Source organism: Microchirus variegatus (assembly GCF_963457635.1).
Source record: "Microchirus variegatus genome assembly, chromosome: 1".
Taxonomy (NCBI): domain Eukaryota; kingdom Metazoa; phylum Chordata; class Actinopteri; order Pleuronectiformes; family Soleidae; genus Microchirus; species Microchirus variegatus.
In genome coordinates, this window is record NC_139802.1 from 45,768,148 (window position 1) to 45,791,639 (window position 23,492).

Here is a 23,492-nt window from a genome sequence, read left to right on the forward strand (position 1 = left end):
AGGACAAAAATGTCCCATCTGTAAAAACTGTAATCTTTCACTTTTAATGAATTAATTATATTTTTATTAACTTCAGTCCTCATTATAAAAGAGATATAATATATATTTTTTAGTATTTTCATTATGCGTCCACACTGCCACCTGCTGGATTACCTGGAAAATTACATTAGCGCAGAAGAAAATGCATCAGGAGTATAGTTAAAAAAATTATAAATTCAAGTTCACAAATATTTTTAACGCAATATCATAACACAATGTAATAGATAAATAAATCGTAAAAAGTTACGTCACTCACAAGCAGTAATAAAGACAAGTGGGCGGAGCCTTCCAGTTCTAACCAGTAGCGTTTATTAAAGCACACTGCAGTTCGTTATTATTTAATAAATTGTGGTTCACATTGTCGTCACTATCAGAAAGCACAAAGCTAAAACAGCTAAAACCATCACAGTCAAAAATGCAAAGAGTCACGATGCTAACATGAGAAGCGCGACGTTAACGTTAGCGTTGGCAGAAGAAGAAGAAGAAGAAGAAGAGCGAGATAAATAGATACAGACGGTCGTTAATCGTGAGGATTTCTAGTGTCGCGATCATGCAGTTTCAGCCGCGCGTGAGTGAGTGTGGAGTGAGTAAGAGAGAGAGAGTGTGAGTGTGGTGGGGAAACGCTTCCCGATTGGTCGCTGGTGAGGGGGGCGGGGTTAGTTTACGAAAAGCGAGCGGGTGAATTCGACAAAGTCGAAGGCCGTCGGCAGCTCGCGGCCTTTGCTGTCGAGGTACGGCTTCATGTGCGAGAGGCAGTAATCGGCCTGTTCCTTTGTCAGGTTCTGCAACGACAAGAAGAAGAAGAAGAGGGCGGAGGTTAACGGGACTGCAGTGACACGGACGACCTGCGGGCGGCGCCGGTGAGCGGCTCTCACCTGGTACAGCTCTTCTTTAGTGACGAACGGTTTGTTCTCGACGCTCAGAGCTCGGAAGGCGCTCTCGATCTCCTCGCTGGATTTGACGTTCTCCGTCTCGCGGCTGATCATGAACGCCATGTACTCCTGCAGCGACACGTTTCCATCCCTACACACACACACACACACACACACACACACACATGTTTGATGACATCATCAGCAGGAGAAAAACAACTCTTTCTTTCTTCTCATCCATGACATAAATCAACATATTGTCCTGGAAACACGAACCTGTTTGGATCCACGATGTTGAGAATAGACTCAAACTCGGGGTCTGGTTCTCCTTCCTCCACCATGGGCAGATCGTAGCCCAGAGAGCGAAGACACGACTTGAACTCCTGGTGATTCAGACGACCGGACTTCTCTTTGTCAAAGTGTCTGTGAAGAGAGAGAGAAGAAGAACGTGAGGAAACAAAAGAAGAACGTGAGGAAACAGAAGAATGAGAAGAACGTGAGGAAACAGGAGAACAACGAGAACAACGCAAGGAAACAGGAGAAGAACGTGAGGAAACAGAAGAACGAGAAGAACGTGAGGAAACAGGAGAAGTAAAAGAGAAAAACGCGATGAAAAAGGAGAAGAACGAGGAGAACGTGAGGAAACAGGAGAAGAACGTGAGGAAACAGGAGAAGAACGTGAGGAAACAGGAGAAGAACGAGGAGAACGTGAGGAAACGGGAGAAGAACGAGAAGAACGTGAGGAAACGGGAGAAGAACGAGAAGAACGTGAGGAAACGGGAGAAGAACGAGAAGAAAAGGAGAAAAACGGGATGAAACAGGAGAAGAACGAGGAGAACGTGAGGAAACAGGAGAAGAACGTGAGGAAACAGGAGAAGAACGAGAAGAAAAAGAGAAAAACGCGATGAAACAGGAGAAGAACGAGGAGAACGTGAGGAAACGGGAGAAGAACGTGAGGAAACAGGAGAAGAACGAGAAGAACGTGAGGAAACGGGAGAAGAACGAGAAGAAAAAGAGAAAAACGCGATGAAACAGGACAAGAACGAGAAGAACGTGAGGAAACAGGAGAAGAACGAGGAGAACGTGAGGAAACGGGAGAAGAACGAGAAGAAAAAGAGAAAAACGCGATGAAACAGGAGAAGAACGAGAAGAACGAGAAGAACGTGAGGAAACAGGAGAAGAACGAGGAGAACGTGAGGAAACGGGAGAAGAACGAGAAGAAAAAGAGAAAAACGCGATGAAACAGGAGAAGAACGAGGAGAACGTGAGGAAACGGGAGAAGAACGTGAGGAAACAGGAGAAGAACGAGGAGAACGTGAGGAAACGGGAGAAGAACAAGAAGAACGTGAGGAAACGGGAGAAGAACGAGAAGAAAAAGAGAAAAACGCGATGAAACAGGAGAAGAACGAGGAGAACGTGAGGAAACGGGAGAAGAACGTGAGGAAACAGGAGAAGAACGTGAGGAAACAGGAGAAGAACGAGGAGAACGTGAGGAAACGGGAGAAGAACAAGAAGAACGTGAGGAAACGGGAGAAGAACGAGAAGAAAAAGAGAAAAACGCGATGAAACAGGAGAAGAACGAGAAGAACGAGAAGAACATGAGGAAACAGGAGAAGAACGAGGAGAACGTGAGGAAACGGGAGAAGAACGTGAGGAAACAGGAGAAGAACGAGAAGAACGTGAGGAAACGGAAGAAGAACGAGAAGAAAAAGAGAAAAACACGATGAAACAGGAGAAGAACGAGGAGAACGTGAGGAAACGGGAGAAGAACGTGAGGAAACACGAGGAGAACGTGAGGAAACGGGAGAAGAACGAGAAGAAAAAGAGAAAAACGCGATGAAACAGGAGAAGAACGAGGAGAACGTGAGGAAACAGGAGAAGAACGTGAGGAAACAGGAGAAGAATGAGGAGAACGTGAGGAAACGGAAGAAGAACGAGAAGAAAAAGAGAAAAACGCGATGAAACAGGAGAAGAACGAGGAGAACGTGAGGAAACAGGAGAAGAACGAGAAGAATGTGAAGAACGCGATGAAAATAGGAGAAGAACAAGAAGAAAAAGAAGATCGTGAGGAAACAGGAGAAGAACGTGAGGAAACAGACCTTAGAACGAAATTCAAACATTTCAATCTCTAAATTTGAAGGAACCATTCATGGTTTCACGTTCTCATCTTTAATCCATGTCTCGTGGAACATCTACTGTATATTTTAACATCTGTAAATAAATAACTCACTTGAACATCATGCTGAACTCCTTCAGAGCCTCCTCCGTCACTCCGGTCGTGTTCCTGAAAGACAAGAGATGGACGTGTTTGTGTCTTTGAACGCCTCGCGGTGCGGTGCGTTGGTGTTTTCGTGTTCCCGTGGTTCTCACCTGGCCTGGATCTGCTGCTCCAGGTTGTGCTGCATCCTCATGCCCAGCTGGTCCAGTTGGTCCCACTGCTGAGCCAAACCCACCGTGCTGTGTTCTGTGTATTTGTTGTCCAGGATCAGAGCTTCTTCCATCGCTGCTCCAAGGTCTTCAATCTTCTTCAGCTGACTGCGCATGGCACGGATCTCCTGGTGCTTACGCTGCACACACACACACACGCACACACACACGCACACACACACACACACAGTTCACACACACACACACACATACAGGTCACATGGTGTGGCGACTTCACACACACACTTTCTTCAAATTCACCAAAACTGATTATCATTATTAAACCGCCCCAATGACTGATTTTTAAAAGTGGGAGGAGTTTAGGCCAACAAGCCTCACAGTGATTGGACAACAGGGAGACAGATGACTGCAGTAGCTGCTGTTTGCCCACAGAGGGCAGCAGATGGTTTATATATATATATATAAATAAACATATACATATATATATGTACATACATATACATATACATATGTATATATGTATATATATACACATATATATGTGTATATATATACACATATATATGTATATATATACACATAAACATATATATATATACACATACATATATATATACATACATATACATATATATATACACATATATGTATATATATATATATATACACATATATATGTACACATATATATGCATATATATATATAAACATATATATATGTATACATATATATATGTATACATATATATGCATATATATATAAACGTATATATATACATATATATGTATATATATATATATATACATATACACATACATATATATATACATACATATACATATATATATACACATATATACATATACATATATATACATATACATATATATATACACATATATACATATACATATATATATATACATATACATATATATACATATACATATATATATATACATATACATATATATACACATATATATACATATATGTATATATATATACATATATATATACATTTCCAGTCCTGGTGTTTCACACACTTTTTGCTCTGGGGCTCCACCTGCAGACATGTTATGGTACTGCACCCAGTAGTTCTTTATAGATGTCATTCATGAAGTAGATATTTGTAACTGTGTTGATTTATAAAGTGGTAAATGCTGGTCCTCACTTTGTCAGCTCTTTTACCCGGTCCTCAGTATGCAGCAAGTACAAGAATGTGTGTGTGTGTGTGTGTGTTCACCTTAGTGGCCTCCAGCTGTGACTCCAGAGTTCCAGACTCTTCTACCATACAAGACCTGAGAGAAACACACGGACAAATGAGAAACAAGACACTGTGATGCACACACACACACGCACGCACTACCACATCCAGTGTTGCCAGGGAAACCAGTGCCAAGTTATATATATATATATATATATTATATTATATTATATGGGATGTTTGGAGGTGTGAACAGTTTTTAAATCCACATCTAAATAAATCTCTTCTCCCAAATCATGCAACTTTAACCTGGACAAACAAACACAAACTGTACGATTTTAGATATTTAAGTCTGCTTTTGTTTTAGTGGAAATTCAGACCAAAATGGTGAAATAAACGTGGTAAAATGGTACGTTCGTACGTCCAGTTTAAAGGCTGTGAAAGTGTGAAGTCATGCAGGAGGAAAAGTGTTGTTCACACACACGGTGAGCGTGAACGCAGCCTGGTTCTTCTGTGTGTGTGTGTGTGTGTGTGTTTAGAATGAAGTGCAGGGGGGAAAAAAAACACCACGTGTGTTTGTCAGGGAAAATAAAAACGCCATCAGAGTTTGACCTTCCAGAAAGATCATCAGCAACTTGGTACTGAAAGACACAGATAACCCGCCGATAGGCGATGCTAGGAGGAGGAGGAGGAGGAGGAGGAGGAGGAGGAGGAGGAGGAGGAGCAGAGGTTCAATGTGAAAAAGAAAATCATCCTCGACAAGAAGGAGTGAGAGGAACATGGAGAACAGACATCATCGTCATCATCATCATCACACACTCACACAGACGAGGATGGGACAATAATCATGTGACATTATATCATTTATATTAGCGCAAAAGGTTCCCGCACGACACGTTTCCATGACGACTGACCTGGAAAAAAGACGCGCGTGACGTCGCGTTTACGTGCCGCGACACCAGGCACCGTCGTTTACCAGTTAGCCGCATTGGCTCCTTTAAGCGGCGTTAGCGTTAGTTCCTACAGTGGAACTGGAGCGGTCCGTTTATTAAAGGGAAAGAGCAGCGCTAACAAATAACGTTAGCGTACCTGTGTTACTGCGTATGTGCGCGTCTGTTTTTAAAGTTTAGCGTTAACTTTAGAGACTCGTTTTAACGATCGCGTAAAAAAACATGACGTCACGCGCGTCTTTTTCTGGTTCTTTTTCTAGTTTCATGAACAGACCGTTCCAGTTGCGACCGTAGGAGCGCTAACGCAGCTAACAGAGCTAACTGGTAAACGGTGCCAGGTCACGTAAAAACATGAGGTCATGAAACGTCGTGCGTTAACGTTTGACAGCACTGATTTGTATTATTATTATTATCTCTCACATAGTAATAAATGTGAGTTAATTGTGATCAATGTAAATTGTCTCAGGATTTATAAAGATCGCATTTAATATTTTTATATAATTAAATATTCACTCAAAACAAACGCTACGTGAGTTTTCTCTGTTGCTGTAAAATGATGAATTGTTCTTATATTCTTCGCATTATTGTCCCACACCTCATCTACTTATATGTATATAAATATAAAAAAGGTGATATTAACCCGTCCAGAAGATACGTCCTGATTATCACAGAGGTCCAGAATCGCAGAGAGGACGGAGGGAACAGAGAGAGAGAGAAGACGTTAATAACAACAAATAAACAACATCAACAAGCAACAAAAACACAGAGGTGAGTATGTTTTAGTCACCACTGTAACACTGTTGCTACGGTTACAACTCAGACCTGGTCTCCTGCAGCCACTGATGGAAGGCGTTGGCGTGCTGAGCAAACTCCTGCCTCAGCTTGTCGTTCTCCTCCTGTCGTCTCTGCTCCTTCTGCAGCTCCAGCTCTCTCTCCTGACATCATCACATGTTTAAAAAAACAACATGAGGACGCTGAGAAACAACAACAACAACAACAACAACATCATCATCACGTGTTATCATCTGCATCTTAAAGACCTTGATGATCTTCTGCAGGTTCCTCCACGTCTCCTCCAGAGCCTCCATGGTGAACCAGGTGTAAGGGTTGGACACCACCTGGTAGCTCTTGATCTGCTGGTCCAGCTCGGCCAGCTGGTTGTAGTCGGCCTGAGCCGAGCTCAGCGACGAGCGGAAGGCCTCGTGGGCCTCGCGCAGCGCCTTGATCTCCTCCAGGGAGTTGCACCTGACCGGGTCGGTCAGGTCCTCCTCTGCGTTCTCAAACCAGCTGTTGAAGGCCGACGCCTTCTTGGCAAACGTCAGGAACAGATCTTCGACCTGAGGACGGGTAAGACGAGACGGGTGAGTCAAAACGAGAATGGCCGGACGCGCGTCGAGACGCTTTCGTCCTCCTGGGGCGTCGGCTTCACCTTTCTGAAATGCTCCTGCGCTTCCAGGAGCTTCTTCTTGCGAGAGGCAGAGTTGGACAGCAGCTGGTTCCAGCGGTTCATCAGCGCGGCGTGACGAGCCTCGATGGCCTTGGACTGAACGTGCTGAGCGGACAGAAGCTGGTCCTTCAGAGCCGTGATGTTGGTGATGCCCTCCTGCTGGAAGGCCTGCAGGCCGGCGTCAAACGTCTCCTGCACACACACACACACACACAGAGGTGTGAGGAGGACAGACGTGGAGGACAGACGTGGAGGACAGACGTGGAGGGTGAAGTCAGGGGTATGACTGTTACACACAGAGGTGTGACAGTGTGGAGGACAGACGTGGAGGACAGACGTGGACGGTGAAGTCAGGGGGATGAGGGTTACACACACAGAGGTGTGACAGTGTGGAGGACAGACGTGGAAGACAGACGTGTAGGACAGTGTGGAGGACAGACGTGGAGGACAGACGTGGATGTGGACGGTGAAGTCAGGGGGACGACGGTTACACACACAGAGGTGTGAGACAGTGTGGAGGACAGACGTGGAAGACAGACGTGTAGGACAGTGTGGAGGACAGACGTGGAGGACAGACGTGGATGTGGACGGTGAAGTCAGGGGGACGACGGTTACACACACAGAGGTGTGACAGTGTGGAGGACAGACGTGGAAGACAGACGTGTAGGACAGTGTGGAGGACAGACGTGTAGGACAGACGTGGACGGTGAAGTCAGGGGTATGACGGTTACACACACAGAGGTGGGACACAGTGTGGAGGACAGACGTGGAGGACAGACGTGGAGGACAGACGTGAAGGACAGACGTGTAGGACAGACGTGGAGGACAGACGTGGAGGACAGAGGTGTAGGACAGACGTGGACGGTGAAGTCAGGGGTATGACGGTTACACACAGAGGTGTGACAGTGTGGAGGACAGACGTGGAGGACAGACGTGGACGGTGAAGTCAGGAGGACGTCAGTTTACCTGTTTGGTGAGCAGAGTCTGGACGGAGGACAAGTCTCTGCCGTAGTCGTCCGTCTTCAGGCTGTTTTCTTTCTCACCTGAACACACACAAGTTAGCAGGGTATGGTTAGCCTAGCTTAGCATTAGCGCAACATCAGCAGAGGCAACATCTAGCCTCCGATAGTGAATATGAACCGTGTCTTTATTCGGCTTATTAATTAAAAAAAAGTGTTGAATACTAAAATCTACAACTGTTAAGACCAAAATTTTAAGTGTTCCAAGGTTGGAAAACTAAATAAAAAATTCATGTTCCCAGATTAAAACCTGTGTTTTGGAGTTTTATCAGTTGTTTATCGTTACGTCTTTAGGTCCAAATATCTTTCTATCTTTGCTTCCTAATAATCACTATTTCACACTATTCTGTCAGTTATTGAACGTCACAGACGTCGACTTCAAGAAACCTCGACGACTCCCTGGAAAACTCTTGCTTTGAAACAGGAAAACACCGAATGTTAAAAGTAAAGTTGAGTTTTCTTTACCCAGGTTTAATCCCAAATCTGTAACTTCAAGTGTTCCAGGGTTGGAAAATGAAACAAAAATGTGTTTCCGAGTATAATCATTCGTTTATCGCTAAAATGGTTATGTTTTTACGTCCAAATATCTTTCTATTTTGCTTCCTGATAATCCCTACTTTTAAATCCTGTCAGTTATTGAGACTTTAACCCAAAGAAACCTCGCCGACTCCTTGGAAACACCGATAAAATCAGTCTTGAGTTTTCTTACCGATCCAGGACTCGACCACGTCGGCCTTCCAGTTGAACTGCAGGAAGGCCGAGTTCTCGTCCAGCTTGGCCTTCCTCTGCGCCGCCGCCCTCTCCAGCTCCGACACTTTCTCTCTCAGAGCCGCCATCTTGGCGCTGATGTTGTCCACGTGATGGTTGTTCTGTTATAAAAAGAAAATGTTAAAAGCTCAAAAATCACAGTTGCTAAAGAGTGATTTTCATTCTTCTTGACCGTGTCCGTACCTTCTTGATGAGCTCGTCTCCGTTGGTGCACACGTCGTTGACTCTGTCTCTGTGGACGGTGAAGTCCGTCTCAAACGCCTCGTGTTTCTTCAGTAAACCCTGTTTTCAACACACGCACACACGTCACTTTAACCGACGCTCGCCTTCACAATAAGAGTCTGCGTCACACTGCGTTAACTCTCTGTAAAAAATAAAAGCACCTGCACGGCGGCCAGCGTGTCGCCGTAATCCTCACTTCCCACCAGATTCAACTTCTCATTGATCCACGCTTCTTCCTCCTCCACATTCGCCACAAACTGCTGGTACTCCAGCGACTCCTCTAACCTCTGACCCCTAATAGCACACACACACACACACACACACTTTAACACTTTAACACTTTAACACACACTGCTGCTGCTGCTGTGTTTGTGTGGGCGTGAAGCTTCGTCGTACCTGGCTCCAGATAAGTCTTTGAGTTCCTTCCAGTGGTCGACAAACTGAGCGAGCCTCTGCTGGATCTCCTCCTGACCGATGGTGTTGTCGTCGGACAGCTTCTTCCCAGTGTCCAGCACCGACTGTGACAACACACACAAGCATTTAGAGCACGTACCGCTCCGGTTCCACTGTAGGAGCGCTAACGGTGCTAAAGGAGCTAACGCGGCTAACTGGTAAGCGGTGCCGTGGCGCGTAAACATGACGTCACGCGTGTCTTTTTCTGGTTATTTGTAGCGCTGCTCTTTTCCTTTAATAAACAGATCGATCCAGTTGCGACTATAGGCGCGCTAACGGCGCTAAAGGAGCTAACGGGTAAACGGTGCCGGAGCACGTAAACATGACGTCACGCACGTCTTTTTCCGGTTCTTTGTAGCGCCGATCTTTTAGTTTCATGAACAGACCGTTCCAGTTGCGACTGTAGGAGCGCTAACGCAGCTAACAGAGCTAACAGAGCTAACAGAGCTAACTGGTAACAGTGCCGGGTCACGTAAACATGACGTCATGCTCTTCTTTTTCCCGGTTCTTTGTAGCGCTGATCTTTTCGTTTCATCAAACATAACGTTCCAGTTGTTACTGTTGTAGGGCTTGACGGCGCTAAAAGAGCTAACAGAGCTAACTGGTAAACGGTGCCGGGTCACGTAAACATGACGTCACGCACGTCTTTTTCTGGTTCTTTGTAGTGCTGATCTTTTAGTTTCATGAACAGACCGTTCCAGTTGCGACTGTAGGAGCGCTAACGCAGCTAACAGAGCTAACTGGTAAACGGAGCCTGGTCACGTAAACATGACGCCATGCTCGTCTTTTTCCGGTTCTTTGTAGCGCTGATCTTATCGTTTCATTAAACATAACGTTCCAGTTGTGACAGTAGGAGGGCTTAACAGCGCTAAAGGAGCTAACTCTGGTTAACGGTGCTGCTGCACGTAAACATGACGTCACACGCGTATATTTGTCGCGCTGCTCTTTTTGTTTCATCAACAGACCGCTACAGTTGTGACTGTAGGAGCTCTAACAGAGCTAACTGGTAAACGTTGCCGCGGCACGTAAACATGACGTCACACGTGTCTTTTTCTGGTTATTTGTAGCACTGATCTTTTCCTTTAATAAACAGATCGATCCAGTTGTGACTGTAGGTGCGCTAAAGGAGCTAACGGGTAAACGGTGCCGGAGCATGAAAACATGACGTCACGCACGTCTTTTTCTGGTTATTTTTAGCGCTGCTCTTTTTGTTTCATCAACAGATCTCTCCAGTTGTGACTGTAGGTGCGCTATAGGCGCTAAAGGAGCTAACGGAGCTAACAGTGCTAACTGGTAAACGGTGCCTGGGACTCTGCCCAGCAAAAAACAATTCTGGGACATTTTATATGTATTCTGAATCGTCGTAAACGAAGAAGAACCCTGAGCGTGTAGAAGGTGTTACCTGGATGGCCGGCTCGTGCGCTCCCAGCTCGGCCTCCAGCCTCTTGTGTTTCTTCCTCAGATTCTGTACACCCGTCAAATCACGTCCGTAGTCCTCCGAACTCACAAGCAACTTCTTTTCTCTGCGTCGGGACAAGAGCGTAAAATGGAAGTTAAAGAGCGGTCATAAACGAGCGAGGAGGAAAAGAAGGACCCCGGTCTTACTTGATCCACGACTCTTCGTCGTCCAGGTCCCTGAAGAACTGGTGCAGGCGGTGCGACTCGTTGAGTTTGGCGCGGCGGCCGGCGGCCATGCTCTTGATCTTGGTGAAGCGGCCGTTGACGGCGTCGCGCTTGTCCTTCACCAGCGAGGTGTCGAAGGCGCTGCTGCCCATCAGGCTGTCGGCCTGACCGTTCAGGTCCTTCAGACGATCCTGCAACAAGAAAAAGAAGAAGAAGAGGAAGAGGAGGTCAGGATGACTGAGGTCTCCAGGTCGTGACTCCAGGTTTCAGAGAGCTGCGTCACCTCATGTGCAGAGATATCGGCCTCCAGCAGCTGGTGTTTCTTCAGCAGGTTGTTGACCGAGGCCAGATCTTTGCCGTAGTCTTCAGAAGCGAGAAGAGCTTCCACCTGAGGGGACGACAGCGTGGATCAGACTCGCGTAACAGAGGTTTTTAAAAAAAAAAAAAGAAGCTCAGAGTCATCGTCACTCGCGCGGAGTCGAGAGTCAAACCTCAGAGAGCCAGAAGTCAAAGTCCTTGATGCCCGTGTTGAAGTTCTGCTGCTTGTTGGCCTCCTTCAGTTTCTGGCTCTTCTCGGCAGATTTGTTGACGAGGAACTGCCACTGTTCGTCCAGAGCGTTCAGACGGACCTAAAAAACAACAACAAAACAAACATGTAAACATTTAACAACTGAAAAGACGAAGATAGTGAACACACTACCGTTCAAAAGTCTGGCCTCACTTAGAAATGTCCTTATTTTTGAATGAATATAACATTAAATGAATCAGAAATACTCTCTATACATTGTTAATCTGGTTTATGATGTATAACATAGGTGTATAAAGGCCCATTTCCAGTGTTTGCTAACGGCGTTAGGTTATAGGATGATTAGAAAACCCTTGTGCAGTGATGTTAGCACAGCTGAAAACAGTTTTATTTTGAATAAAAATCCATTATTTCTAATCTTGTCAATGTCTTGACTATATTTTCTATTGATTTTGCAACTCTTTTGATGAACAAAAGTCCGACTTTTAATGGACAACACACAAAAAAAGTGTTAACTGCATAAACACAGACACGCGAGGACGGACGTACCTTGACGGCGTCCTCGCTGCCGGCGCAGGCTCCTCTCTGGATGAGGGCGTTGCCCGTGTCGATGACGCCGCGGATCCTGTCTGCGTTGGCGTGAAGCTCCGCCTCAAACGCCTGGTGTTTCTGATGCTTACTCTGAGCGCACAGAAACACAGGACACACCAGTGAGAGACCATAACACACACACACACACACACACACACACCAGCATGTTTGAGTTTTACAACACCACCAGTTTTTTTATTTTGTCTTTATATTCAAACAGCACATGATTTATAACCTGGTATTAACACATTCTGTCCTCGACTGCTTTAAGCTACAGATGACATTTCACTTTCTTGGCGTAAGTGACTGTAACCTCTTCTTCTCTGACTTATTAAACCCATTAAATGGTTTCTTCTGTAAATAAAATTGATGCATCTCTTTACTAAAACCTCTGTCATTTTACTCTGCTTCACTTCAGCAGCATCGGACTTAGCAAAGCTCATGTCCACATGTCGTTGCATGACCTCCATGAGTTTTTAAGCTTCTACAGCATATTTTTAAAGGTGATATTGACTTTAAAATGCAATAATTTTTAGGCGAGGGAAAAAAATCCATCATTTATGCTGCGTTTCATCATCTGCATTTACTCTGGCACAGTGATGCTTACAATTCTGGTTAAGAAGCCACTCTTAAGACTTGTAAACAAGAATAAGTCCAACTAAAAGCACAGATTACATGTTTATTATTGCCTTTAAGACACTTTTAGGCTATTATTAGTTTATATACCTGTCACAAACAGTCAAAACCTGTTTATTAATAACAACTTTACAAGCTAGGAGTCGTGACTACAGTGTTTATTAACATTAATAAGCCTTAATGTTAACACCAGGTTTAAATATGAGATGAAACTCAAAAACTGGAAGTGTTAAAACGTCAACTTTTCCCCCCATACTCACACTATGAGATTAAAAACATACATGGAGCTGAAAACTGACAGCAAATACAAATGAAGTGTTTAAAAAAAAGACAACCTAGAAGGTGGAATAAACACAAACAACAACAATAAGACGAGACTACGTGGTGAACATCGACACAAACAGGACAAACACGTGAAGAACAGCGAAATAAAAAAATGGCGACATGAGCTACAGAGCCGACTGACACAAAACCTACAGGAGGAGGAGGAGGAGGAGTCACCGCGTCAAAGTTGCGTCGTCGTGTTTAAAGTTAAATACAAACATTCAGGAATTTAAGAGCAGCTCAAAAAAGTCAGGATTCGCTCAAACGTCAAATCTCGTCACGTGATTTTTACGCGAAGCAACTTTAAGGATGACTCCGCCCCTCGAGGACTGTAAAACAAAAAAAAATAATGGAAGCCACGCCCACAAAAATTAAAGGAGCCTTTGATGGAAAACAAACCTGGAGGGGAAAAAAAAACCCAACAACAACAGGAAATTAAGCCAAAAACAAATAAAAAATTAAAACCCAGGTGGTGACGATGAAGGTCAGGATGGACATGAAGGCGTGTTCTACGTCACGTCTACACACACACACACACACACACACAGATACAGCACAGACACAGTGGACACGGTGGTAAAGGGTAAACCTGCTCGGTTGTTAGTCAGCTAACACACTAACTCAGACTTACCAGCAGCTTGGAAAGCTATAATAAAAAACATAAGACAGTGGGAGAAAAAGGTTCAGACAGAACACAGGGAGGGATTTTCACATCTTATTACACTCAATGCAACGAGACGCGCACAGATTAGCAGGTTTAATGTCACAAGAAACGTCTTTTCTTCTATTAACGAAGAAACAAACGCCGTCGTTTCTGCATCAATGATGCGTTCACGCTGAAAAACACGCAGATGCGAGTTTTTGCGCAAATATCTCGACGCGAACGCAGTTCTACGACGTTTTCCACCCGAGCGTCGGACTGGTTTTTTTTTTTTGACGTACCTGGATGTTAGTGGGATCCTTGTAGGACTCGTCGGTCGCCGTCTGCAGCTTCTCGCTGATCCAGGCCTCGATCTCGTCCACGTCGCGGCTGAACTGCTGCAGCGTCTGGGATTCGCCCAGCTTGGAACGCTTCTCGATCATCTGGGCCTTCAGGCGGCGCCACCTAGCGCACAAAACCAGAGAGATTTTGGGTGAATTCCAATTCCTTGCTTAACCCTCAATCTCAAAAATGCTCTCCCTCTAGTGAATTGGTCCTCAAAGTGCGGCCCAGGGGCCAATGGCGGCCCGCGGAAACATTTCTGGCGGCCCCGCAATGAATTACAGTTGATAGTTTTAATCCAGGAGCTACTAAGCTTGTTAAAGGGATACTTTACCGATTTGAATGTGGCTTTGTATTGCTAGAATAGCAGTAGTATTTTTTTTTTTTTCCCTGACTTGGAAAAAAATCTGTTTTCCCTTATCCAAATGTGCCCTACTGTGAGTCAAATGACGCGTTTTGCATCACAGTAGGGCAAATTTTGAAAATGGAAAACAGATTTTTTTACAACTCATTGAAAATCTGAGGGAGGGAAGCACATTTTCTAAAAAATACTACTGCTATTCTAGCAATACAAAGCCACATTCAAATCGGTGAAGTGTCCCTTTAAATACTTATTGGACATTACTGGATACAGACCAATAATTGTAAATTGTAGAACTGCAATCTGGTCATTAAAATTATTACAAATCTTTTGCGGCCCTCAGTCCAACATTGGGTTCCTAAATTGGCCCTCAGGTATCAAAAATTTGAGAACCCCTGCTCTAGTCCAAGTTCTGTCCCGATTCTCAGAAAAATGAAGTTGAGGACCAAGTTTAAGTGCTGTATCGCCCTCAATATTGAGATTTTCAAAGACCACACTTGGGAGCAAGGGCTACCCAGAATGCTTTGCGTGTTTTGATATAACAAAGATGGCGTCGAAAGCAGCGAAACCAGTACGCTACAAATGAGGTATTTTCTTTGTTAATATAGATATAAAAATGATCTGAGTTTAGGCCCATATTATGGATTACTGACGTCATTGTTGACGTAACATTTATTTTTATTTTACGATCTTTTGTCAATAGTCGGCCGGTGTGGTTTACTTTTCAATAAGTCGTGGTGTGTGGTAACTGTCAGCTGAATATTTGTATGAGTATCATCTTATAAGTAACTGACAACCTAATAACTTGACTGACAAACGGATCAGAATAAATAATCCTGACGTAAATGTGTTCTTCTTCTTCTTCTTCTTTTTTGGAGTTGACAGACTGGACGCAGCTTTGGCGTTATTCTGCCCCCTACAGTCTGAAGACGTATCTGCATTTAAGGGGTGTCCCATTTCTAAGTGACAAAAATAACCCTCAACACTTGGTTTTGAGGCCAATTAAAATTAAGGGTTGAGCTTGAGGGTTAAGATAGGAATTGGAATTGGCCCTTTGACTTTGAAAAAAGTTCATCTTCAGAGCCGCTCTCTCACAGAAGCTGTGAATGCTTCTCACCTGTCGAGGACTTCATTGCGGCGGTTGAAGATCTCGGGTTTGGCGTAATGGTCGGCTCCGACCAGCTGATCGGCGAAGGACTGCAGAGCGGCGATCTTCTCCTCCTACAACGACACGTTATACCGCATTAAAGACCATAATAGTAACAACAACTGCAGACGCGTTTGACTCTCCCTGCAGTGGAACCACTCCTGACCTGCACGTTAATGGCCTTGTCAAAGTCCTCGTGTTTCTTGATCAGCGCCTCCACGCTGTCCAGGGAGTCTCCTTTGTCGTCGCTGGCGAGGAAAGCTTCGCGAGCCGCCATCCAGTTCTCCGCCTGTTCGCAGTCTCTGTTGAAGAGCTGCGGGGAGGAACGGGAAGTCAGTCACCGCACACCAACTAATACTACTACTACCCGGTCATGGAGTGACTCTGCGGTGCATCGGCTTCTCACCTGGAGCTCCAGGCACTGGTCCAGCATCATGCGTCGCTGCACCCAGGCCTTCTCCAGGTCGGCGCGCTCGTGGTCCAGAGCCTCCAGCTTCTGCTGAATCTCGGGGCTGGCGTAGTGACCGCGGGCCAGGAGCTGCTGACCGAACTGTTCGAAGGCCTGGAAGGTTCCGGCACGAGCGTCGATCTCTGTGCGGTGTTCCTGCAAACCGGGGGGAAGAGGGATGAGCAAACACGGCTACGGAGCCTGGGAAGTGACTTGTGGGTAGGAATGAGTAAAGTTGATCATTTACTGTTGACCTACCAAATATGTTAAAACGATCCCAAAATCAATATTATTAAAGGTGCCATGTGTAAGAATGTGGCCAAAAACGGTTACTACACTCAAATTCAAAACACCGAGGTCTTTTAGGTTTTTGTTTTCTGACGTAACTGGCAACCCGTGGTCGCTCGGCAGCTGAGACTCTACTGACTGCAATGACTGGTAGACGGCAGTAGGTGGCGCCACATGACGCCAAAACATGATTTCAAAACATAAACATGATTTGCAGTCTGCAAAATATTTTTTTTAATGCAAATATTTTGTCTGTACTGTTGTTGTTGGTGAGTTCAGTTTGTTATATGAACATTATTCCTGAGTCTCTGTGACATATTAGGAGGATTTTATTACATAATGCACCTTTAAATCAATAATTGCATTTATAAAAAAAACGCTAAAATTTACCAGGGTCCTTGAATGCATCAACATGCAGTGAACCCTGCATTAGTTCCACTAGCTCTCATGTGCTGGAATATTGAAAATTAGACTAAAATAATAGCATTTTTTTTGCAAGAAATGTCCCTCCATGCTCGTGGCCATGCATTCATACTGCATGATTTTTTTTTTCCCTACCAGAGTAAGGGTAAAGGTTATGTTGGATATTTAATAACAATAAAACAGTGCAGTGTCTCTAAAAAATACGTATTTGGAGCAAACCCAAGCCTGAGTAAAGAGACAGGAAGAGTTCAGTACCTGGTGTCTTTCCAGAAGAGCCTCAGCTCCGGTCACGTCTTTAGCCAGTTCCTCTGAAGACACCAATCCTCGGATGCCGTTAATCCACGACATCAGATCTCTGTGTGCGGAACGTGAATTAAGATACCAGGAAAATATCTAATACGTCAGTTTAAGTCTACGAAATCTTCAGAACATGTTTCACGTCTTTATCTCACTGTTAGATGGACTTTTCCAACAGGAAACTGAAGTTTGTAAACCACTCACTCTCCCACACCAAAGCCCATAGAGAAAACCAGTGATTTTAACATCACAGCACACAGGAGTTGTTGATCCACTGCTGCCTCCATCACTAACTTACAATGTCTTATTTTGTAAAATTCGGCTTTTGAAAATCCTTGATTCAGATTAACCTCAGTGACACAAAGTGACCACAAGAGGCAGCAGTAGACCAGCAGCTCCTGTGTCCCTGTGAGCTAAAAATCACTGATTTTCTCTATGGGCTTTGGTGTGAAAGACAAACTTGACTTTGAGTCAGAAGCTCTTCACACTCTCCTCACCTGAAGTCGGACAGGAAGCGCTGCAGGTCGTGGGAGTTGCCCAGCTTGTCCTTGCGTTGGTCAGCTCGTCCCACCAGGCTGCTCCAGGCCGTGTTGAGCTCGGTGCACTTCTCCTGGATGTCGTCCACGGCCTCGGGGTGAGACTGGATCAGACGCTCGGCCATCTCGCCCAGAGAGTTCACCTGAGTGGATCGCGGTTGGGAGGGGGAGGGGGGGAATGAGCAAAACTCTCTAAACGAAAACAAACATAATTCCGGCGCGTGATCCTCTATGAACCTCCTGACCTTGTCGCCGAGGGCTGCCAGGTCCCTCTCGAAGCCTTCGTGTTTGCGCTGCAGAGCCTGAACGCTGGCCAAGTCGTGGCCGTAGTTGTCGGTGTTCAGGGCCTGGTTCTTCTCCTCGATCCACTCTTTAGTTTCATCAGCGTCTCTGCGGAGGCACAAAGACAACAGGGACGATCATTTAAACGTGTTCCTTAAAGCACCGGCTGCACAGAGAGACGTGAGCCGCTGATGTCGCTTGGGCTGAATCTTCATAGAATAGAATAACTAGAGGGGTGATAGTCGACGACTACTAATGCTCCGCGCTGAGTCCATGCGCCCACATTTTTATGCCAATTTTAAAGCAAAATTTGCATAGGCAATGAAGGCCACTTTGGACATGTGGTGTGCAGGAAAGTAGGTCAAGGTCACCGATCTTCGAACTTGTTCAAGATACTTGTAAGAGGCATCCACAGTGCCAGTTTGGCAGCAATACAATAAATATTTGTCAAGTTATGGCGTTGACAAGCTTGAAAAGTGCCGGTTTTGGCTATTTTTCAAGTTTCAAGTGCAGCTGTGACCTAGGAAAGTACGTCAAGGTCAACCATCTTCGAACTTATTCAAGATACTTGTAAGAGGCATGGACAGTGCCAGTTTGGCAGCAATACAATACATATTTGTCAAGCTATCGCGTTGACAAGCTCCTAAAGTGCCGTTTACACATTTCTCACATTTCCCCGCAAAAAAAACGCGTAAAAATTCACGAAAAATTCAAAAAAAGGTTTTTGGACAAAACGAAAAAAAACGTCTGGAGATATTTTAGTCCAGACATACAGAATGACGGACGGACGGAACGGTGCGAACGCTATATGCTCCGCATCGCTCCATAAAAAAGCCAAAAAGGCATGATTTTATTTGTTTCTGAGGCAGAAGCATGGTGTTTTTTTTTTAAAAGGTGATAATCAGAGCTCGACCAATGTGTTTTATCCTCAAAAAGGTAAAAAATAATCTACTTTTAGATGAAAAAGTGAAGTTTTAATGACTTGAGCGCGTTTCTATGAAGAAAATGTGATAAATAATCATTGACTAAAGCCTTCACGTGATAGCTCACAGTATGAATGTGTATTTACAGACAGAGAAGATTTATTACTGGACAAACCAGAGACACAGGCTTTAAAATTTAAGTTTGAGATTACAAGGAAATGGTTTGAATCCTTAAATCTTTAAAGTCAACAGATACTCTCCGCCCTCGACAACAGTGACATTTAAAACACAGTGTTTTCTTCACGTACCTGTGGAATCGCTGCACCTCGTGAGCGCTGCCCAGCATGTTGCTCCTGTCCTCGGCCAACTGCTGCAGGGAGCGCCAGCGATTATTCAGCTCCTGGACGTCATACACACACACACAAATAACATTTAACAGCGCTCTATACACTTTATTAACCTTGAACAGCTCGTTTTCTGTACTTCTGATTTGAATAGGATGACTTATTGGAGCGAAGGAGACCTGTTATGATCACAGATCAGATAAATCTGGTATTTTGTCTCGATACATTAGATCTAAACAGGTCTACTTTATGTCATGTGAATAGTGTAAATGTGCTAAAATATAGGAATGAAGCAGAGTGAGATGATCTGAAGTGAGAATTTACCAAATTATTAATATATTCAGATTAAATATTAGGATTTTAAAAAACCCACATGTGCTCATTTTGTCTCATTTATGGTGATGATGATGGTGATGGTGATGGTGATGATGGTGATGATGGTGATGATGATGGTGATGGTGATGGTGATGATGCAGGGTAAAAACCATACAAGGGCTGGATATCAACACTGATCTCCCGATTTCAATTGCGCTTTATTTTGAAAAGTCCAGAATGAAGTTGACTTCATTTTGAGATAAATGCCAAATTCAGCGTACTTTTTTTTTTTTTTTACGTTAGCGCTGCAAACTCACAATAAAGAATCCATAGATTAGCAAACTAACTTCATATCGCGTTTTATTTTACCCGCTTTCGTTGCGATTTCCAACCAATATTTGGAGTAGATTGACGGAGAGTTTATCCGAAAATATCGGGAATACAACAACAAAAACATCAGGTTTGGATTAATGTTCGCCACAATTAATTTTATACACGTGAAAACCACCAGGGGGCAGTGTAATGTCCAGATATGTTAAAATATGCGACATATTGCTCGATCTCCACGAGATCGTTATAACAGAAGATTTTCCTGCCAACATCGTCAACAGAACGACAATCGTGTCGTCATGTTTACGTTAAAGCGTTCAAAAAGTGGAATTTTAAAGTAGTTTTCCTGCCATTGTAACGCCAACGTTGTCGTTAAGCGCCAAGGCCACGCTTTTTGACGTAAAGAAAAGACGACTTTTAATCATTAACTCGTCGAGAACACATGGACCGAGTTTGACGCGGCTAGCTTAAACTTGCTTAAATGCTTAGACTAGCCATTTTTGTTTTTTCCAACATGGCCGACTTCTGGGTGGGCGGAGCTAATGGAAGTAAATTAGGAATTTCTTTGGAATCATGAGAACAACAAGTTTACCAAGTTTGGTTAAAATCGGATCAACTATGTGCGATTAAGACACGATAGAAAAAAAAAAAATCTAAAATTTAGCATCTAACGCAATTTTGGCCACTTTCTCTCTCGTGCCAAAAATTTGTACTCTGACCCTAATAAATCGGTCAATGTTGTCTTTTTATCCAGCCCTGAAGACGACACAGAAAACAAAACAAACACAACTCAAGCTCGAGGATGCAGAGGACGCAACAACTCAAGCTCTACGTCCACATTCACTAATATGCGGTTAATAAATAAACAAAAAGACGAGCAGAGGTCACGGGACAAACACGTGCTACGAGAACACTCACAACACGGCAAACTCTACGGTCACATCGCCATGACAACGGGGGGGTTAGTGTCGTGCATCTCACAGGGGGAGGGGGGGATTCAAACCGACAACCGGTGGTTTAGAATAAACTTACCTTGATAGTATTAAAGTTTGCCGTTGTTTGAACAGCCAAGCGTATATTCTAGTCACAGTTGAATAAAAAATATAACGGAGAGACACACACACACACCAGAGCAGTCAGGTAGTGTTAGAGAAAGTCAGAGGATTCAAACTCGCAAACATCACTGCTTCTGCGACACATACTCTACGTTTAAATGACATCGTGAGACGTGATTTAAAACGTCACAAACTTTCTCTCGTCTCCTCGTCCAATCACGTCGAACGAGGACAGTACAATTAACTTGCAGTCAATAAACCAACAAATGTCGATCACAGGCTGTTAAATCTTTGCACTCAATGCGTTTTTTAATTTAATTTAATAAACAAACGTTTTTTAAAGCAGCTTTTAAAGATTCTTACCTTCCATGGAGACGCAGTCTTAGAATCGGCTTCGTCCTGTTTCAAGAAACAAAGACGTGAAAAGCGTCACTTATTTAATTCATGTCTGTGGTGAATGAATGAATGTGATGTTATTCTTAAATATAAATAAGCAAAATGATTACTAACCTTTCCAGGAGCAGATCCAAGAAGCTCCTGCTGCTGCAAAGAGGAATAAAAACAAAAATCTCTGTTAGTTAAGATTTAAAACTCGGACCGTGGTTTTAAAAGACGTCGTCCTGATTAACAATCAGTGTCACATGAGGCGTACCGCACTCTTTTGATGTGAAATAATCAAATAAGCCTGAAAGTCAAGTTAATAAAGTCACTTTCTTTGCATTAATCTGGTTTCCAAGCAGGAAACACTGGAAACAGCTGCTTTACACTGTAAATATGGACTTAAAAATCATAGTATTGTTTTAAAATGTGATGAAAAAATAATCTGCAGCTATTCGTCGTGCTTAAAAACGTGTATTTTGCCTCCATGTAAACGATAGAGTTTAATCATGACAGCAAAGCATCTGAAACGTGTCATAAAAAAGGTTTTCTGGCATCAAAGAAACCTAGAATTCCAGTTCATAAAGAAACGTTCTCTGCAAAGATACCGTTTATATTAAAATTCATGTATATAAAATGCGATTAATCATTATAAAAACCGCGTATAAACGTCTCACCTGAGCCTGAACCATCGGAGCCTCCTCAGCCATCAGACCTTCAGACTCCAGCTCAGACGCCACTTTGTTGATGTCCCTCAGACGAGACTCGTTGGCCTTCAGGTCCTGCAGCGGAAACACAAGAACATGGACAACACTTAGTTTGAGGAAGAAAGAAAGAAAGAAACAAAACAACAGGGAAGTTTCCAAACCTTCTGGAAGTCGTCAAACTTCTTCTGCAGGACCTCCACCTGCTCCAGGTCAGAGCCCACCTCCTCGTTGGTGAGGGCGCCCTCCTTCTCGTGGATCCACTGCTGAAGCTCGTTGGCCTCGCGGAACAACATGAACTTCTTGCAGCTCTTCTCCAGCATGTCCTTGCGTTTGTCGCCGAGCTCCTGCAGAGTTCCATACCTTCACGGGAGGAAGAGGAGGAGGAGGAGGAGAAAACCAGGATCAGAGGAGAGAAATCAACCAAAAACAAGAACACTGGGAACGTCAGGAGATGAGGAAACCTCGCACAACACTGTGAAGGATTATGGGAAAATGTAGTCATCGTGAACTGACGATGATTCGTTGTCAGAAAAGTGCAAGACTTTTTTTTCTGCAAGACTTCAAAATGACAATGTTTTGTTTCAAGGCGACTGACTTTATGAGTTTGAGTGGGTTTATTATAATAATTAAAACAGGTTTCTGTGATTTTTCAGCTTCTTAAATGTGAATATTTTCTGGTTTCTTTGCTTCACAACATTTAATTTCCACTGTTCTGCATTTTCTGACACTTTTGGACCAAATAAGTGATCGATTACAATCGAAGAAACCGTGGAATATTCTCATTTAAACTGAAATTACAGCTGTTGTTTTAATTAAAACACTATCACATGATTAATCACTGAATATTCATTGATTAATCTTTGCAGCTCTACATAACTTTCATGCATTTGTTCAGTTTCAGTCCTCGATGGAACAGAACATGGTTTGTAATGAACATTCATGACGAGCCTGGGGAAGAGGAAACTTCTTTCCCTGAGCTGAAAAGAAGGTTGAGGGGCCGAGGAAACGTCACAGCAGGGGGGTGAGGAGGGAAATGTAAATAAATAAATAAAAACAAAGCTGATGTTTGGTAGTGTCATGAGGACAAGACGACCCGGAGGACGAGGAGGAGGATGGAGGAGGAGGAGGAGACGAGACACCGGGGTCCTACTCACAGCTCTTCCACCTGCTTCATGCGCACAGACACGCTGCACGCCTCCTTGGTGAGCAGCCTGCTCAGCAGCAGCGAGGCCAGAGTACAAGTGGTTAGAAGAAGGAGATTAAAGCATAGAGACAGAGAGAGGGCGAGGGGCCGAGGGCATTAGTGATTAAAACTGAGCAGAAGATACGAAAGTGAAGAGGTTAGAAACAGGAAAGGTTAAAGGCGACACACGTGTGGGATTAATCATTGTTCTAAGTCATACAAATGAGCAGAATGTGTCATCAGAGATTAAACGAGTTAAATAAGGAAGGACAATACTGGACATTATGCCGATATACACTACCGTTCAAAAGTTTCGGGGTCACTTTGGGAAAATGTCCTGATTTTTGAAGGAAAATGACTTTTTGACACATTTCGAGAAAGAAATTAAAATTTTGAAGAAAAAAAATTCTAAGCCTTTACCCAATTT

General features: G+C 43.9%; 1 protein-coding gene across 2 annotated transcripts in view; it reads right to left on the reverse strand.

Moving 5' to 3' along the window:
- Nucleotides 1-343: 343 nt before the first annotated feature.
- Nucleotides 344-23,492, reverse strand: part of sptan1 (spectrin alpha, non-erythrocytic 1) — a 43,592-nt gene continuing 20,443 nt past the window's right edge. The window contains exons 22-55 of one of the 2 annotated variants that reach the window (XM_083895323.1): nt 22,044-22,242; nt 21,853-21,957; nt 21,308-21,340; nt 21,161-21,196; nt 20,775-20,822; nt 19,062-19,153; nt 17,794-17,938; nt 17,510-17,691; nt 16,971-17,070; nt 15,963-16,160; nt 15,723-15,869; nt 15,527-15,630; nt 14,009-14,171; nt 13,698-13,712; nt 12,065-12,196; nt 11,481-11,618; nt 11,273-11,377; nt 10,972-11,180; nt 10,769-10,889; nt 9,310-9,431; nt 9,075-9,207; nt 8,875-8,973; nt 8,633-8,792; nt 7,871-7,947; nt 6,887-7,096; nt 6,498-6,794; nt 6,280-6,392; nt 6,098-6,115; nt 4,547-4,601; nt 3,282-3,478; nt 3,142-3,195; nt 1,188-1,334; nt 915-1,062; nt 344-821 (exon numbers count right to left, since the gene is read on the reverse strand). In XM_083895323.1, coding sequence (XP_083751449.1) covers nt 696-821; nt 915-1,062; nt 1,188-1,334; nt 3,142-3,195; nt 3,282-3,478; nt 4,547-4,601; nt 6,098-6,115; nt 6,280-6,392; nt 6,498-6,794; nt 6,887-7,096; nt 7,871-7,947; nt 8,633-8,792; nt 8,875-8,973; nt 9,075-9,207; nt 9,310-9,431; nt 10,769-10,889; nt 10,972-11,180; nt 11,273-11,377; nt 11,481-11,618; nt 12,065-12,196; nt 13,698-13,712; nt 14,009-14,171; nt 15,527-15,630; nt 15,723-15,869; nt 15,963-16,160; nt 16,971-17,070; nt 17,510-17,691; nt 17,794-17,938; nt 19,062-19,153; nt 20,775-20,822; nt 21,161-21,196; nt 21,308-21,340; nt 21,853-21,957; nt 22,044-22,242 — 4,228 coding nt within the window. In that variant the 3' untranslated portion in view covers nt 344-695. The remainder of the gene's footprint in view (nt 822-914; nt 1,063-1,187; nt 1,335-3,141; nt 3,196-3,281; nt 3,479-4,546; nt 4,602-6,097; nt 6,116-6,279; nt 6,393-6,497; nt 6,795-6,886; nt 7,097-7,870; nt 7,948-8,632; nt 8,793-8,874; nt 8,974-9,074; nt 9,208-9,309; nt 9,432-10,768; nt 10,890-10,971; nt 11,181-11,272; nt 11,378-11,480; nt 11,619-12,064; nt 12,197-13,697; nt 13,713-14,008; nt 14,172-15,526; nt 15,631-15,722; nt 15,870-15,962; nt 16,161-16,970; nt 17,071-17,509; nt 17,692-17,793; nt 17,939-19,061; nt 19,154-20,774; nt 20,823-21,160; nt 21,197-21,307; nt 21,341-21,852; nt 21,958-22,043; nt 22,243-23,492) is intronic. The other variant, XM_083895324.1, reaches the window with a different exon arrangement.